At 38.5% G+C, this 14,646-nt stretch overlaps 1 protein-coding gene across 8 annotated transcripts in view; it reads left to right on the top strand.

Annotated features, from left to right (window-relative positions):
- Nucleotides 1–14,646, top strand: part of cita (citron rho-interacting serine/threonine kinase a) — a 41,437-nt gene that overhangs the window by 9,382 nt on the left and 17,409 nt on the right. For 5 of the 8 annotated variants that reach the window (XM_026168498.1, XM_026168496.1, XM_026168497.1 and 2 more), the window contains exons 11-22: nucleotides 6,391–6,496; nucleotides 7,100–7,243; nucleotides 7,814–7,933; nucleotides 8,573–8,743; nucleotides 9,524–9,577; nucleotides 9,684–9,737; nucleotides 10,085–10,225; nucleotides 10,346–10,474; nucleotides 10,976–11,071; nucleotides 11,370–11,486; nucleotides 12,131–12,240; nucleotides 13,597–13,771. In XM_026168498.1, the coding sequence (XP_026024283.1) occupies nucleotides 6,391–6,496; nucleotides 7,100–7,243; nucleotides 7,814–7,933; nucleotides 8,573–8,743; nucleotides 9,524–9,577; nucleotides 9,684–9,737; nucleotides 10,085–10,225; nucleotides 10,346–10,474; nucleotides 10,976–11,071; nucleotides 11,370–11,486; nucleotides 12,131–12,240; nucleotides 13,597–13,771 (1,417 nt within the window). The remainder of the gene's footprint in view (nucleotides 1–6,390; nucleotides 6,497–7,099; nucleotides 7,244–7,813; nucleotides 7,934–8,572; nucleotides 8,744–9,523; nucleotides 9,578–9,683; nucleotides 9,738–10,084; nucleotides 10,226–10,345; nucleotides 10,475–10,975; nucleotides 11,072–11,369; nucleotides 11,487–12,130; nucleotides 12,241–13,596; nucleotides 13,772–14,646) is intronic. The other 3 variants (XM_026168499.1, XM_026168501.1, XM_026168495.1) reach the window with 1 other exon arrangement.

Below are 14,646 nucleotides of genomic sequence, written 5' to 3'. Positions count from 1 at the left end.
CAGATCATGACAGCAGCGGCAACAGAAATGGAGAAAAAGCATTAGCAGATTAGACTGGGAAAAAGGATGAGAGCTCATATTGGGGGAGAGAATTATTTCTATGGTTACAACCGTGATGCTTTTTTTTGGGGTTTTTTTTGTGTGTGTGTGTGTGTGTGTGTGTGGGGGGGGGTTTTTGTTGTTTTTTTTTTTTCCCCTGTCCCCACCCCCCATCTTTACCCGTCTCATCTCCTCCTGTTATTTCTCCCTCTTCTAATGTCTAAGTCGCCTTGCTGTTACACCATCAGTCATCTGTTCAAGGTTTTTAACAGAAGCCAGTCATTTTCTATGCTGCATTTGATTAAGAGGAGCTCAGTGTTCATAAAATGTGTCAGAATTGTGTTGCGTGTGTGGGAGCATGCATATCCGTGTACACATTATTCATTACAATGCCAAATAGGAAAGAGAAATGAACCTAGAGCCAGGCATAATGAAATGCTAATCATCTGTTTTGGGGGTTCCTGCTATTGTTTGTTTTTTCTTCTCCTTTTTGAACTTGTCTGTCTCACTCCTCATTAGTAAAAACTTAACAGCAAAATCCTCTTAAAAACTTGCCTCAAATTTATAAGAAGCTGTCTGTGGTATAGTGTCGGAAAATCATACTAAACACCCATAAAAAATGACATTGTTAGGATTTTTGGCTGGATTAAGGAAATTCTGAGATGGTTAATACAACATGCGCAGTATTTACAGTTTATAAATATCTGTTTTTGCCTGTTTGGAGCTGGACATAAAACGGTGTTATTAGGTCAGTCTGTCTGGTCAGGCATCCAACGTCGTGCCAAATATCTACCGATACTGGGTAAAGGTATATGGGTGCCCATTGTTCCTTCGTTGGCGTCAAATGTAATCCTGTAATATAGGCTATGATTTTTGTCTTACAAGGTACCTTGGCAACACACACACACACACACACACACACACACACACACACACACACACACACACACAGTATGTAGGAAATCCATTGAGGACATTCATGGGCTTTTGGAAAAGAAATTTGTGTTTGTACTGAATTCTCGCCATTTACAGTGGTGCCATCAGGGTCAAAGCTTTTCATGGGGGACCCTTTTTTTTTTTTTTTTTAACAAACTGCCACAGGACATGTACCACATGAATGACCAAAAGAATGTTGGCAATGGTAGGAGAAGAAGAGTCTTCTAGCACTTATATTAAAAACAGAGAAAAAAAATTATGTGTGTATATATATATATATATATATATATATATATATATATATATATATATATATATATATATATATATATATATATATATATATTACACACACACACACACTAGTGTGTGTTATTTTATTTTAAGCACAAATTGAAAAAATAAATTGTTATTGGGAATTTTGCATGTCCTACAAAAGATTTCCCCAGAGGTTGCCTTGTTTTCATCACACTGCTTGTTAGTATTACGTGTGTTTGTTTCTTCCTTCAGTAGAGCTGGGCGATATGAGATTTTTTCATATCACGATATGTTTTTTTCATTTCAGGCGATAACGATATCTATCACGATATAAGCCAAATAACTATATTTGTAAGATTTAAATGTGCCGTTGCTCACAAGTAAAATGTGAAATAATCAGCAGCTTGTTTTTATTTAAATATTTATTTCCCATAATAAGTTCAACAGGGTAGATGTACTTAAGGAACATGAGACTTTTTCAGATAAATAAAGGCAAATATTGCAAACTACACAAAAGGCAGCCGCTAAAGCGTTTAAGTTTCAAAATAGAACAAACGAAACAGACTAAATTGTCAATTCCACTTAGAAACAAAATATTAATTCTAAAAATAAATCTTAGTTTGTTTTACAGAAGAACAGACAAAACTGACTAACCTTTGTCAATATCAAATAAACTGAGAACTAAAAGGAAATTCTCAATCTCTCCTTGTTGTATAGCTGAGCTTTTCAAACAGTTTTAACAGTTACTTTAGTCTGACAAAAGCCGAATGACGAATTAGCGCTTCCAGTCAGAGACTGAGGCTACGTCCACACGTACACGGGTATTTTTGAAAACGGAGATTTTCCGTTTTCGTTTTAAAAAATAATCCCGTCCACACATAAAGGCAGAAATGAAGGAAAACGCTGCTATGAACATGCCAAAGCAGCAGGTGGCGCTAGATTCCTAACCGTGCAGAAATGTTGGCCAATCAGAAGTCTAGAAGCCTCGGTGGGAAAAAGTAAACAAAGCTGGGGCATAGAAGCAGAACAGAGTCGTATGTGTGGAGGGACAGTAACTGTGTATATGTAAGCATTTAAACACTGCAGAGAGTAGAATTAACAGTAACAGTATTGTAGAAATTCATTTCACCGAAACAATAACGTGGCGCACAGTGTGACGCATGCACCAGTTTATTGTATTTCCAGACTTGCTTTCGGCACATTTACAGTGCACGCTACTCTGTTTTTGTCAGACTTGAAATAGCCGAAATACCTTCACACTACGGAACTTCTTTGGCTCTTCCGTTCGACAATCTCTCCGGCATTGGAACCATCATCTGTTTTCTCTTCGGTCACGCTCGGTTGATTTTTCTAGTCGGCACACTCATTTCCTCCATTACGCGCTGGCTCCATTACCCGCTGGCTGTTTCCCAAACAAACACACGTGCGGCTTGGCACTTGTGCTGTACGTAACAAGTCACGCGACGTGACGCTGCGGCTGTGATTGGTTCGGCTCTGCGCTGCTTAATTTGGATTGGCTGACCTTTTTTTTTTTTTTAAGAGGACAAGAGCGGCGAGGTCTATCGCGATAGCTTAATTTCTCTATCGAGTAAAAGTTATATCGCGATACATATCGTTATCGTTCTATCGCCCAGCTCTATCCTTCAGTGTACATGACTGTTATCCATCCTTTTGCGTACCTGATGAGTGCTGCTAAGCCTTTTAACTTTCTTTGTGTCATTGTCTTTCTGAGTCTCTTCAATAATGCAGTTTGCACTGGTTACTCATTTCTTTTTCCTCCACAGTTCAAAAACATGACAGCTCTCCCATTCCTCAGTGGAAAGAGTGGTCTAACATTTTCTCTCTTTTAAATACTTAAATTCTTCATGGCCACATTATGTTTAGCGTTATTAAGGTATTACCTATGCTTCCTGAAACTCAAGCAAAAATCTCCAGCTAATTTCTTAAATGGCCACATTATCTGTACAAAAACCCACCCACCCCCCATCTCCCACTTGAATTTTGATGTCTAACATCAATTTTTAATTGGCATCTGGCTGAAATGCTTCTGTTTAATCTAGAGGCCTGTGAAAAAGAACTGCCTAGGGTGTTGCTGTTTTTGTTTCAGCAGTACGAGCCGTGTGTGTGTGTGTGTGTGTGTGTGTGTGTGTGTGTGTGTGTGTGTGTACACACTTTTCTGTATATTGTATATATGGTGTGTGTGTGTGTGTGTGTGTGTGTGTGTTTCAGGGGGATGCTTCTCGGTGCAGAGAGGCAAAGGGAGCAGTGCTTGCTTTTCTGATTATTTTTAACACTGTGACTCAGTCTGAGCCAACTTTATTAAAGATCCTTCTGCAGTGTTTGTGAACTCATTCATACAGATTCATTCATTTATTTAGAGGACCTCTATTCATAGTTGCCTTGTCTCTGGTCAGCAAAATGGGAAAAATTCACTTAGTGCTCTCGATTGCTGCAGAGAATGGAAACAAAATGGAACATTACCTTATACAAATAACAACAAAAAAAGAGTGTATTGTACTCACACTGAGTCTTCTGGAGACCAGCCCCACGCAACAGCATATCCCAAATTCTCCTGTCAAATTATTTTGTCAGGCTAACGGCAAACATTCCCGGGTCTGCAGGTCCATTTTCTTCATGCAGTCTGTTTTGTCCTAATCATACTGCAGCAGAAAGAAGAAGAGAAAAAAAAATATATACACACACACACACACACACACACACACACACACACACACACACACACACACACACACACACACACACAGTGGGGCAAAAAAGTATTTAGTCAGCCACCGATTGTGCAAGTTCCCCCACTTAAAATGATGACAGAGGTCAGTAATTTGCACCAGAGGTACACTCCAACTGTGAGAGACAGAATGTGAAAAAAAAAAATCCATGAATCCACATGGTAGGATTTGTAAAGAATTTATGCGTAAATCAGGGTGGAAAATAAGTATTTGGTCACCTCAAACAAGGAAAATCTCTGGCTCTCACAGACCTGTAACGTCTTCTGTAAGAAGCTTTTCTGTCCCCCACTCGTTACCTGTATGAATGGCACCTGTTTGAACTCATCATCTGTATAAAAGACACCTGTCCACAGCCTCAAACAGTCAGACTCCAAACTCCGCCATGGCCAAGACCAAAGAGCTTTCGAAGGACACCAGGAAAAGTATTGTAGACCTGCACCAGACTGGGAAGAGTGAATCTACAATAGGCAAGCAGCTTGGTGTGAAAAAATCAACTGTGGGAGCAATCATCAGAAAATGGAAGACGTACAAGACCACTGATAATCTCCCTCGATCTGGGGCTCCACGCAAGATCTCATCCCGTGGGGTCAAAATGATCATGAGAACGGTGAGCAAAGATCCCAGAACCACACGGGGGGACCTGGTGAATGACCTGCAGAGAGCTGGGACCAAAGTAACAAAGGTCACCATCAGTAACACACTACAACGGCAGGGAATCAAATCCCGCAGTGCCAGATGTGTTCCGCTGCTGAAGCCAGTGCATGTCCAGGCCCGTCTGAAGTTTGCCAGAGAGCACATGGATGATACAGCAGAGGATTGGGAGAATGTCATGTGGTCAGATGAAACCAAAGTAGAACTTTTTGGTATCAACTCAACTCGTCGTGTTTGGAGGAAGAAGAATACTGAGTTGCATCCCAAGAACACCATACCTACTGTGAAGCATGGGGGTGGAAACATCATGCTATGGGGCTGTTTTTCTGCCAAGGGGACAGGACGACTGATCCGTGTTAAGGACAGAATGAATGGGGCCATGTATCGTGAGATTTTGAGCCAAAACCTCCTTCCATCAGTGAGAACTTTGAAGATGAAACGAGGCTGGGTCTTCCAACATGACAATGATCCAAAACACACCGCCCGGGCAACAAAGGAGTGGCTCCGTAAGAAGCATTTGAAAGTCCTGGAGTGGCCTAGCCAGTCTCCAGACCTCAACCCCATAGAAAATCTGTGGCGGGAGTTGAAGATCCGTGTTGCTAGGCGACAGCCCCAAAACATCACTGCTCTCGAGAAGATCTGCATGGAGGAATGGGCCAAAATACCAGCTACTGTGTGTGCAAACCTGGTAAAGACTTATAGTAAACGTTTGACCTCTGTTATTGCCAACAAAGGTTATGTTACAAAGTATTGAGTTGTATTTTTGTTATTGACCAAATACTTATTTTCCACCCTGATTTATGAATAAATTCTTTACAAATCCTACCATGTGGATTCATGGATTTTTTTTTTCTTCACATTCTGTCTCTCACAGTTGAAGTGTACCTCTGGTGCAAATTACTGACCTCTGTCATCATTTTAAGTGGGGGAACTTGCACAATCGGTGGCTGACTAAATACTTTTTTGCCCCACTGTGTGTGTGTGTGTGTGTGTGTGTGTGTGTGTGTGTGTATGTATGTATATATATATGTGTATATATGTGTATATATATATATGTATGTATATATATGTATGTATATATATATATATATATATATATATATATATATATATATATATATATATATATATGTATATGTATATATGTATATATGTATATATATATATATATATATATATATATATATATATATATGAGAGAGAGAGAGATCTCAGCTGTTCTGTTGTCAAAAGAATAATTGTCATTACTAGATATTCTTCATTCGCCAACTCCAAAGGGAAGGTTGAGTCAGCTTTTATGCTCCTTGTTTCTGTTACTCGTTTATGAAGTGTGGGTGTTGTGTCTGCGTTTTGACCGACTTCATTACAGATACAATGACTGTAGGCCTTGCTGTTATGTGTTGTGTCCTTATGTGGCAATATAAGACTGCCAGCCGAGTCCCATTCTTGTTCATTAGTCTGACTGATTATTCGAATCATTGGTTGCATTTTTAATTAATTTTTTTTTTTTTTTTTTTTTTGTCATAGTTTGTTGCACAAAAGGAGGATTTTTCGAAGCATTTTGTGCTCTCTGGTCTGTTGATTATAAAGAGGTTGACAGGAACTCGCTCGCCAGAGAGAAAACATTGCCCCTAGTTAGAGTGGATATGTCTCTGTGTTTAAATAAAAATTATTGCAATGCACATTTCAAATTATGTGCGCCAGTTTGATTGTTGAAATATTAATGTTTCAAGAATTTCTGTAAATGTTGTTGCCCCAGGTCAGTGTCTGCAGGCCTCAACTCTCCTGCTAAGACCAACTCAATGGAAAAGAAACTGCACCTTAAAAGCAAAGAATTACAAGAAACTCAAGACAAATGTCACAAGGTGAGCATTTACAGCCTGTTTTGGCTCTCATTCTTTGTTTTGTTTTTTTACAAACCTTTGTTAACAAAGCTTTCAGCTTTAACGTAATTTAGTAAATCCGCAGTATATTTTGTCTTCTGTCTCTGTTATTTTGGCAAACTCAAAATGCTCCTTTGATAAGCAAATAAATAACATTAACATATTCTGGAAAGAAGGCTTTTTATTTTTAGACAAACTGTGAAATTGGACTTCCATAGTTTGAAACTTTGTTTTGAGCAACATCACTTCATTATTCTGGATTTTATTAGCAGATTTCTTGTGTTTATTCTGGCTGACTGGCCTAACACAGATCAAGGAAGCGTCTGTTGGTGCTGTTATGAGCCAAGTTCATTTTGTAGTGTGAAAAACATAGCAGCTTACTCGTTTTAAAGCATTCTTGGTTGGCCATTTGTTAGAAAAATAATTTACAGCTAATGGACCCCTTATTTATAGTGAAGTAAATAGCCACTTTAAGTACCTTATACTTATGACGCAGGCAGAAGACAGCTGGGACACAAACCAGCAATGTTAATCAACCTTCAGGTGAAGATTTTAAATAAGTGATGTTTTCACTGCTGTGTTCAGATGGAGCAGGAAATCTCCAGGTTCCAGCGTAAGATGACTGACCTGGAGTCAGTGCTCCACCAGAAGGATGTGGAGCTGAAGGCCTCTGAGACTCAGCGGAGTATCCTGGAGCAAGACCTTGCCACCTACATTACTGAGTGCAGCGTGAGTCATACTGTACTACCAGCATGTCCATTTGTGTTTTATTGAATTAACCTCTTCTACCCTGGAGGCTTTCCATCTGTTATAAAAATGCATCTACCATTTCATGAAGACTGCAAGTGTAGTACAATCACTGAGGCATACAATAATGACTTAAGCATGACAATGCTATATGGGTTTAAGTTCTGTTGTACTAAGTATGGTAGAGTTGCAGTTGGCAACTTTTAGAACAGGTTAAACAAACAAAGTGTTTCCTTTCAAACTTGGGTTTTGATTTAGCAGAAATGTTGATGGCACTATTGGCCATAGTTTTTTTTGAAACTCCCTCTAGCCTTGTAATAAAAAAACTCTGTAAAAATTCCTGTTTAAGTGTCTGTTATACAACTTGAAGTTTTGCAGCTTTTACTGATGAAATTGTGGGTTGTTTTTTCAATTGGAAATGTCAGACAGTAGCCTAGAGCTTAAGTAGTTGAAAAAAAAAGAAGGGTAGAATACTGTAAACTAACTTATTTTATTTTATTTTCTAAATCTTAGTGCACTTTGTGTTAGTCTGAAACACGTATTTGTTTGCAGAGCCTAAAGCGAAGCTTGGAGGAGGCACGAGTGGAAGTCTCTAGAGAGGATGACAAGGCCATGCAGCTGCTGCACGACATACGCGAACAGAGCAACAAGCTGCAAGAAATTAAGGAGCAAGTATGTAAATTTTCTCATTTAAATGATTCTGAATCCTCCTCCTCATCATGATAATGATGTGGGGCAGATGAAGAATTATTTCATGGACACTTCATGGTATTTATAATAAAACAGTCTAGTGAAATGGGGAAAAATGCCTTTAAACTGCATATGCATACTGTTTTTTGTTTTTTGGGGAAATTATTTGACATGGTGTTGTTTGTACCGTTGTAACTGATAGTGCAGTCCTTGAAAAAGGGATGAGATTACTTTTCCTCTCAGTGTGTCCCTGTCACACAGGGAGGGCTTTCCCTCTAAGGACTCCCTTGTCCTTAGCGCTCAAAGGTCATTCCTGCAGATGGCATAACTGCAAGGTACAAAAGTGGCGACTTGATCATTAATCTACAGATTCATCGACCCTTTAATTAGGGAGATGATACACAGTGTTTACACTTTTTAATATAAATTCATGATTTTAATTGAAAATTATAAATTGAACTGAGGTGAAAATTAAATCTGTACAAAAGAATTTTCGTTCTACCCAACTGAGGAGCTGGATCTGGTCATTATTTAGCTTGCATAACATGTGGTTGCTTTTACAGTAAATTTTATGTTTAATTTAATTAATTGTGTTAACCACTCTGTGCTTATTAACGTCAGGAGTACCATGCCCAGCTGGAGGAGATGCAGGTGACCATCAGGCAGCTGGAGGAGGATCTCTCCGCTGCCCGACGTCGCAGCGACCTCTATGAAGCTGAACTTAGAGACTCGAGACAAACAAGTGAGGAGCTCAAAAGAAAAGCTGTGGAATACCAACAAAGGATCCAGAAGGTATGTAAATGTGTATATGTTTTCACCATATATGTTTATAGTTCATGTCATGTCTAAATCTAAATTGAACCAAATAACAGGAACACTTTGTGCTTTGTATTTTTGATCTGCTCTAAAAAGCAAAGCACAAACCTGTTAAGAGGGATTGGAATGAAACTACAAGTTGCACAACTCATGAATTATGAACATGACTGTGTCACTTTACAGAGAAGATGATTTCTGTTTTGGCTTTTGATCATAAAATACAGTTGGATTCAAGTGAACTGCATTTCCTAGTTTGGGGGCATTTTACTTGGATATCAAGAGTTTAATATTTGACAGTTTTGTTGATGATTAAAAACTATTAGTCTCATTTGAATCGGTACAGTCGTGTGGTTTGGAAGGGCCCAGAATGCCTCCCTTTGGAAGTGATCTGGGCATGGCAGACTGTGAGGAGATCCCAGAGCAGACCCAGGGTGCACTGCTGTAGTGATTACATCTCCCTGCTGACCTAAAAACAGGGGAGGGATCCTTCAGAAGAAAAAATGTGTGAAAAGTGCTTTCTCTGCTGCTGTCCTTACCCTCTTGCAGAATAAATGAATGATAATATGCATACTATAAATCAGAGAAAGGGCCTCATACACTTTATTGTAGGATATTGCAGTAAATATCAAATAGGTTTTTATTCATTCTCTTTCCATCATTAGTAATTTCTGGATCCAAGCTGTTTTTTACTCATGTGAATCAAATATTTCAGGATGAATTTATGCTCAATTCTTATCATATTGTTAATGTTTTTAGGCAAAAGAGCAGGGAAAAGCTGAAGTGGAGGAGCTTCTCTCCAAACTTGAAAAGGTTTTCTTCCTTTTTCAAAAATGTGTACAGAGCTTACAGAACTGTATTTACCCCAAAGTTTGATTTTTTTTTTTTCACTTTCTAAATTGTTTTTTATTCCCTTAAGACAAACTCTGAGCAGCAGGTGAAGATTCAGGAGCTCCAAGACAAACTGTCCAAGGTAGGTTTTTTCACAACTGTCTTTCATTGGGTTTTGTGTTGCTTGTTTTTTTTACCTACATTTAAATTACTAAAGACTTTGGATTTTGTAATCTTTCCTATTTATCTGAAAAAGGAAAAAACAACAACAAAAAAGACCACTATTATATGTGTATGTATCCAGGATGAAGCTGTGCAGCCATTTCTGCTGTTGTTCCTTATTTATTCAGCAGAATTGCTTTTGTTTTTTGTCTTTTTTTTGGTTTGTTATGTTTTCTCTTTGTCCTAGTGGGCAGAAATTGCACAAGCATATCAATATGTTTGTCTGGGGATCTACTAACAACCTTTGACCTCCTGATTTTTCCCCAGGCAGTGAAAGCGAGCACAGAAGCCACAGAGCTGCTGCAGAATGTTCGGCAGGCCAAAGAGCGGCTGGAACGAGATCTGGAGCGCCTGAAAGGCAAAACCGACTCTAGTGACACTTTAAAACGTCGTCTTAGGGAGACGGAGGTACCAGACTGACCTGCTAATGCTAATGCTTTCTAGTCCTATGTTAAATAACCTTTTTGACAGTTGGACTACCCTACAATTTTCTGTGTAATTAGCCTTGCTACGTTTTTGTTGTGTAAGCAGGAGGGCAGGAAGACACTTGAGAATCAGGTAAAAAGGCTGGAGATGGTTGAGCGTCGGGAAAATAAGCTGAAGGATGACATTCAGACCAAATCCCAACAGATTCAGCAGATGGCTGAAAAGATCCTGGTGAGAGCTACAGATAAGACTTGCTAATACTCTCCATCACTCCACCCCTAACTTCACCCCACTGCCTACTCAACCAGCCCTCTGTCCATTTATCCTCAACAGATATCGGAGAACATACATGTACACACTACATACTCTTCACTTAGATAGCTGAGCCATCACAAATGGCTACTAGTCATCCAGTATTGGTACATAAATAGGCTTTAACATATTCATGATTTTACCAGTGTCAGCATGAGCAGGCATCACTGCAGTCGACTTGTGGATTTCCAGCTTTTCCATGCAAGTTTCTTTTGTAATGTTTTTGGTGCAGTAGAGCATTTTGCCTAGTTTTTAATTCATCTGCTTCATCTGTGTTTTAGCATTTTTTTTTCTTTGTATGTAATACAGAATTTGTGTGTATATGCCTATAAATTATTATTTTTGTTAAAATGTAGTTGTTTTTTTTTTATCTGTGGCCATCATGTTAGATTTATCCATTTACAACTGTAATTTGTCCAGGAACTGGAGGAAAACTTGAGGGATGCCCAGTCAACTGCCCAGAGGATGGAAACGCAACTGGTTCAAAAGGAAAGGCTTTATGAAGACAAGATCAAAGTGAGTCAGCTTAATGTTTCTCAGACTGTTGTAGATATTTTAAAGAAATATTAGCATATATGTTTGCTCCAGTCAGTTTTAGTCAGTCCTGACATTTCAAATAAGTGTAGCTTTGGATTAAATCAGAGCTGTCACATGTCTTACGGTGAGATGTGACACCACACTAATTAATATTTCCACGTCAGGTTATAAATTTACAACCATATCATTGAATGACTGCTTCACATGGGAGGCTGGAATCTAAATAGCAATGTGTCAAATTAAAACGGGATTTATTCACTGGTTCTCGCTCATCAAGGTTCTTGAGGCCCAGATGAAAGCAGACCTGGCTGACAAGGAGAGCCTTGAGGCCAGAAGGGCGCAGCAGGAGGAGGAGTCAAGGGAGAACTGTAAACTCATCAGTGAACAGAAAGCAGTAAGGCAACAAAACCTCATATCATCTCAGGCATTTGCTGTAAATTTTATACTCAGGTTGACACAAAGCCATATTTAAAACGAGTAAAGGTAACTTTAACTTTTGTGATATTAAAAGAAAAACAATATATGCAATTTATCGGCTGCTTAAAGTATTTTATTCCCTTTTACATATACTAAGCATTCCCAATCTAATCTCATTGGGTATAGGCTGTCTCTTATGCATTTATTTTAAGGATTAGACAAATATAATTTTTTGTTTTACACCATAATTTGTTATAGTACTATAGTAGTGATTTTTTTGTTTTGTTTTGAAATGTACAGGTTAAAAAGACAGATTAAATTAGAGTATCCTTCATGTTGCACTATAAAGGCTGGGCTCAAGTTCTAATCTGGTTAATATGGTAGACTTGAGGCAGTTAAGAAGCTTTTAGAGGTAGTCATCTGACATTGACAGTAGACGACTCAGGCAACACCTTAATAGTCTCTAATAGGATTTTTCTGAAGTAAAAGGTTTTTCTACCTTTAAAAAAAATGTGAATGTCCCATATTCTAGCCCGAATCTGGTTATCAGTCAGTGGAGAATATATCCTTGTGTTGGGATGTGATCTACAGCATGTTTTTGCACTTTCTTCTTTCCCAAAGACCATTAATGCTATGGATTCAAAGATGAAGAACCTGGAGCAGCGCATCGCCGAGTTGTCAGAGGCTAACAAGCTGGCTGCTAACAGCAGCATCTACACCCAGAAGAATATGTGAGTTAACTAGACCTTCTGCCCACACTGTGCTTTGATGAGTGTGTCCACACACATTGACTGCACTTACATCTTTGTGCAACATGGCTGATCTGTCCCCGCTGTGTGTATACAGTGTCATCTTTAAGATTAAGTACAGGAAATGCATTTTTCATGTAGTCTTAATAGAATATACAAACCTATTACCAAAGAAGTTAGTCTGCTCTACAAAAACAGAATTCAACAGCTTACTAACCATTTGAATGCTATTTAATTCAAAATGGTACAAAGATGACTTTAAACGCTAAAATATTTTCTTAGTTTCAATTATATACCAGTTACATATTTCAAATAACATACTGATATTAAGTAGCAGTAGGTAATAACTAAGTACAATACAAGCAATGCCAGAGTCTTTAGAAGGTAAAAAGTGAACAGAAAGAGCAAATTAATCAGCAATTCTCAATATAATGTCATCTATAATACATAATATTTTTAGATAATCCTGAGGAATTTCTCTATGCAGGCATCAACACTGAAATAAACATTATAGTTGTGAAACTAAGCTAAGGAGGACTTCAAATAAGCTTTTTAATCCATGAATGCACATTACAACTTTACCATTTGTTTGGAAAAGTAAATGCATATAAACAAGAAGCACTGCTTTTGGGTGTAAAATGGCAAGAATAATAACCATGCACGCTTTATTCTACTTAAGAGGAAAGATAAAGTTTTGGAGCAACATACAATGCCAGATTACATCTTTTTAAGGGAAGGCCTTGCTAACTTCAGCAAGAACATGGCAAACTACATTTTGTGTGCATTACTGCAGCATAGCTCTGCCATAAAATTATAAAACTCTGGCCTGCCTGCGCTTTTGCCTGCAGCGCGAATGGAATATTTTCCTGCACTGCGTTGTTGCAGCACGGGGGGAAAATATGCTTATTATATTATTAAATATGCTTCTCAGGTTCAACATTTGATAACTCGGCTTTGTAGTGTTTTCAAGGAAATATCAGGTTTACATTATTCACATTAATTTCAAATTTGAAAAAAAAATGCAATTAATGTAAATAATGTGAAATTAATTTGCACATTTAATAGAATGAAAATGATTGCATTGTGCTTTTCTTTATATTTTACATCGTATCACGCTTGTTTAATACAATTAGAGATGCACAGACTCTAAATTTCTGTCTAATATTGATTTTTAAGATAATAATTAGTCTAATGGCAGGTACCGATGTTTTAAATTGCTGCACTGTTCATTTTGTATTAGTGCAATTAAATTGTTTACACATTAAGCTCCAACTTTTGTTTTACGAATATAAATTCAAAACAGGAGATATAATTGGCATTTGTTTGTATTTTTGTCAGGAAAGCCCAGGAAGAAATGATCTCAGAGCTTCGACAGCAAAAGTTTTATTTGGAGTCTCAGGCAGGCAAGCTTGAGGCCCAAAATGCCAAACTAGAGGAACATCTGGAGAAGATGAGTCAACAGGAGCAAACCAAGAGAACCCGGCTGCTGGAGCTGGAGAGCAGGCTGCGGGAGGTGAGGCAACAGGAGGCCGAGAGACAGTACAAAATCTGTTCAAGCTCAAGATTAACTAATTCACTTTAGCCGACACACAGTGTAGCCTTACTATCCACAAAAGGGATTAGGGCAGCTGATCAGCAAGCGAGCTCAGATGCTTTTCAGATAAACGGCTAATTAAAAACAGATCTGTAATGGCACTCTTTACAAAATTGCAGTTCTCTTCCTGTATTATCTCTGGAGCAGTGCTGTTTATTAGCTAACAACTGATAAAATCCTAAACCATAAGAAAATGTAGCAGGACCAGAAGTTCTGGCATGGACAGTCAACATTTTACCCTCAAACTGGATGACTGATAATTGCTTGCAAGCATTAAACTCAAGTTATACTCGTATGTATGTAATGTTTTCAGTCACTGAGAAGCGCACCCCTCAATTTCATGATGTCTTTATGAACCCATTGCAAATCTGCTCAATAAAAAGAAGTCCCGGCTTAATTTTGAGGAACACAATGCCCCCTTTCTTCTGAACGCTCTCACCCCCCAGTGTGCTTGTCTGTCGACGCTCCTGGTCGACAGCCTGCTGACTGGATGTCATATTCTACCTCCACACGGTCTTCGCTACTGAGACATGATACACAGATTGGCACTAATTGCTGGCCTCTCTGCACCCTCGCTTAAACACATACACACTGTCCTCACACACACAAATATGTACTTCAGTTGTGATCGGCCGTTCCATCTGTCAAACACTTATGAAACAGCTAAATGAACCCTTGTGTATTTTTCAGCAGACTGAATTTCTGTATTTGCCAGTAAGAAGTGCAGAACCTGAGATTAACTAAAAGTGCATATTCATTCCAGCAGTCTTTCATTAGTAGCATTCTGCTTTCCT

This window comes from Astatotilapia calliptera, chromosome 5 (genome assembly GCF_900246225.1).
Source record: "Astatotilapia calliptera chromosome 5, fAstCal1.2, whole genome shotgun sequence".
Classification (NCBI taxonomy): domain Eukaryota; kingdom Metazoa; phylum Chordata; class Actinopteri; order Cichliformes; family Cichlidae; genus Astatotilapia; species Astatotilapia calliptera.
The sequence above is the reverse complement of the archived record's forward strand: the minus strand, read 5'-3'. Positions and strand labels throughout refer to the sequence as shown.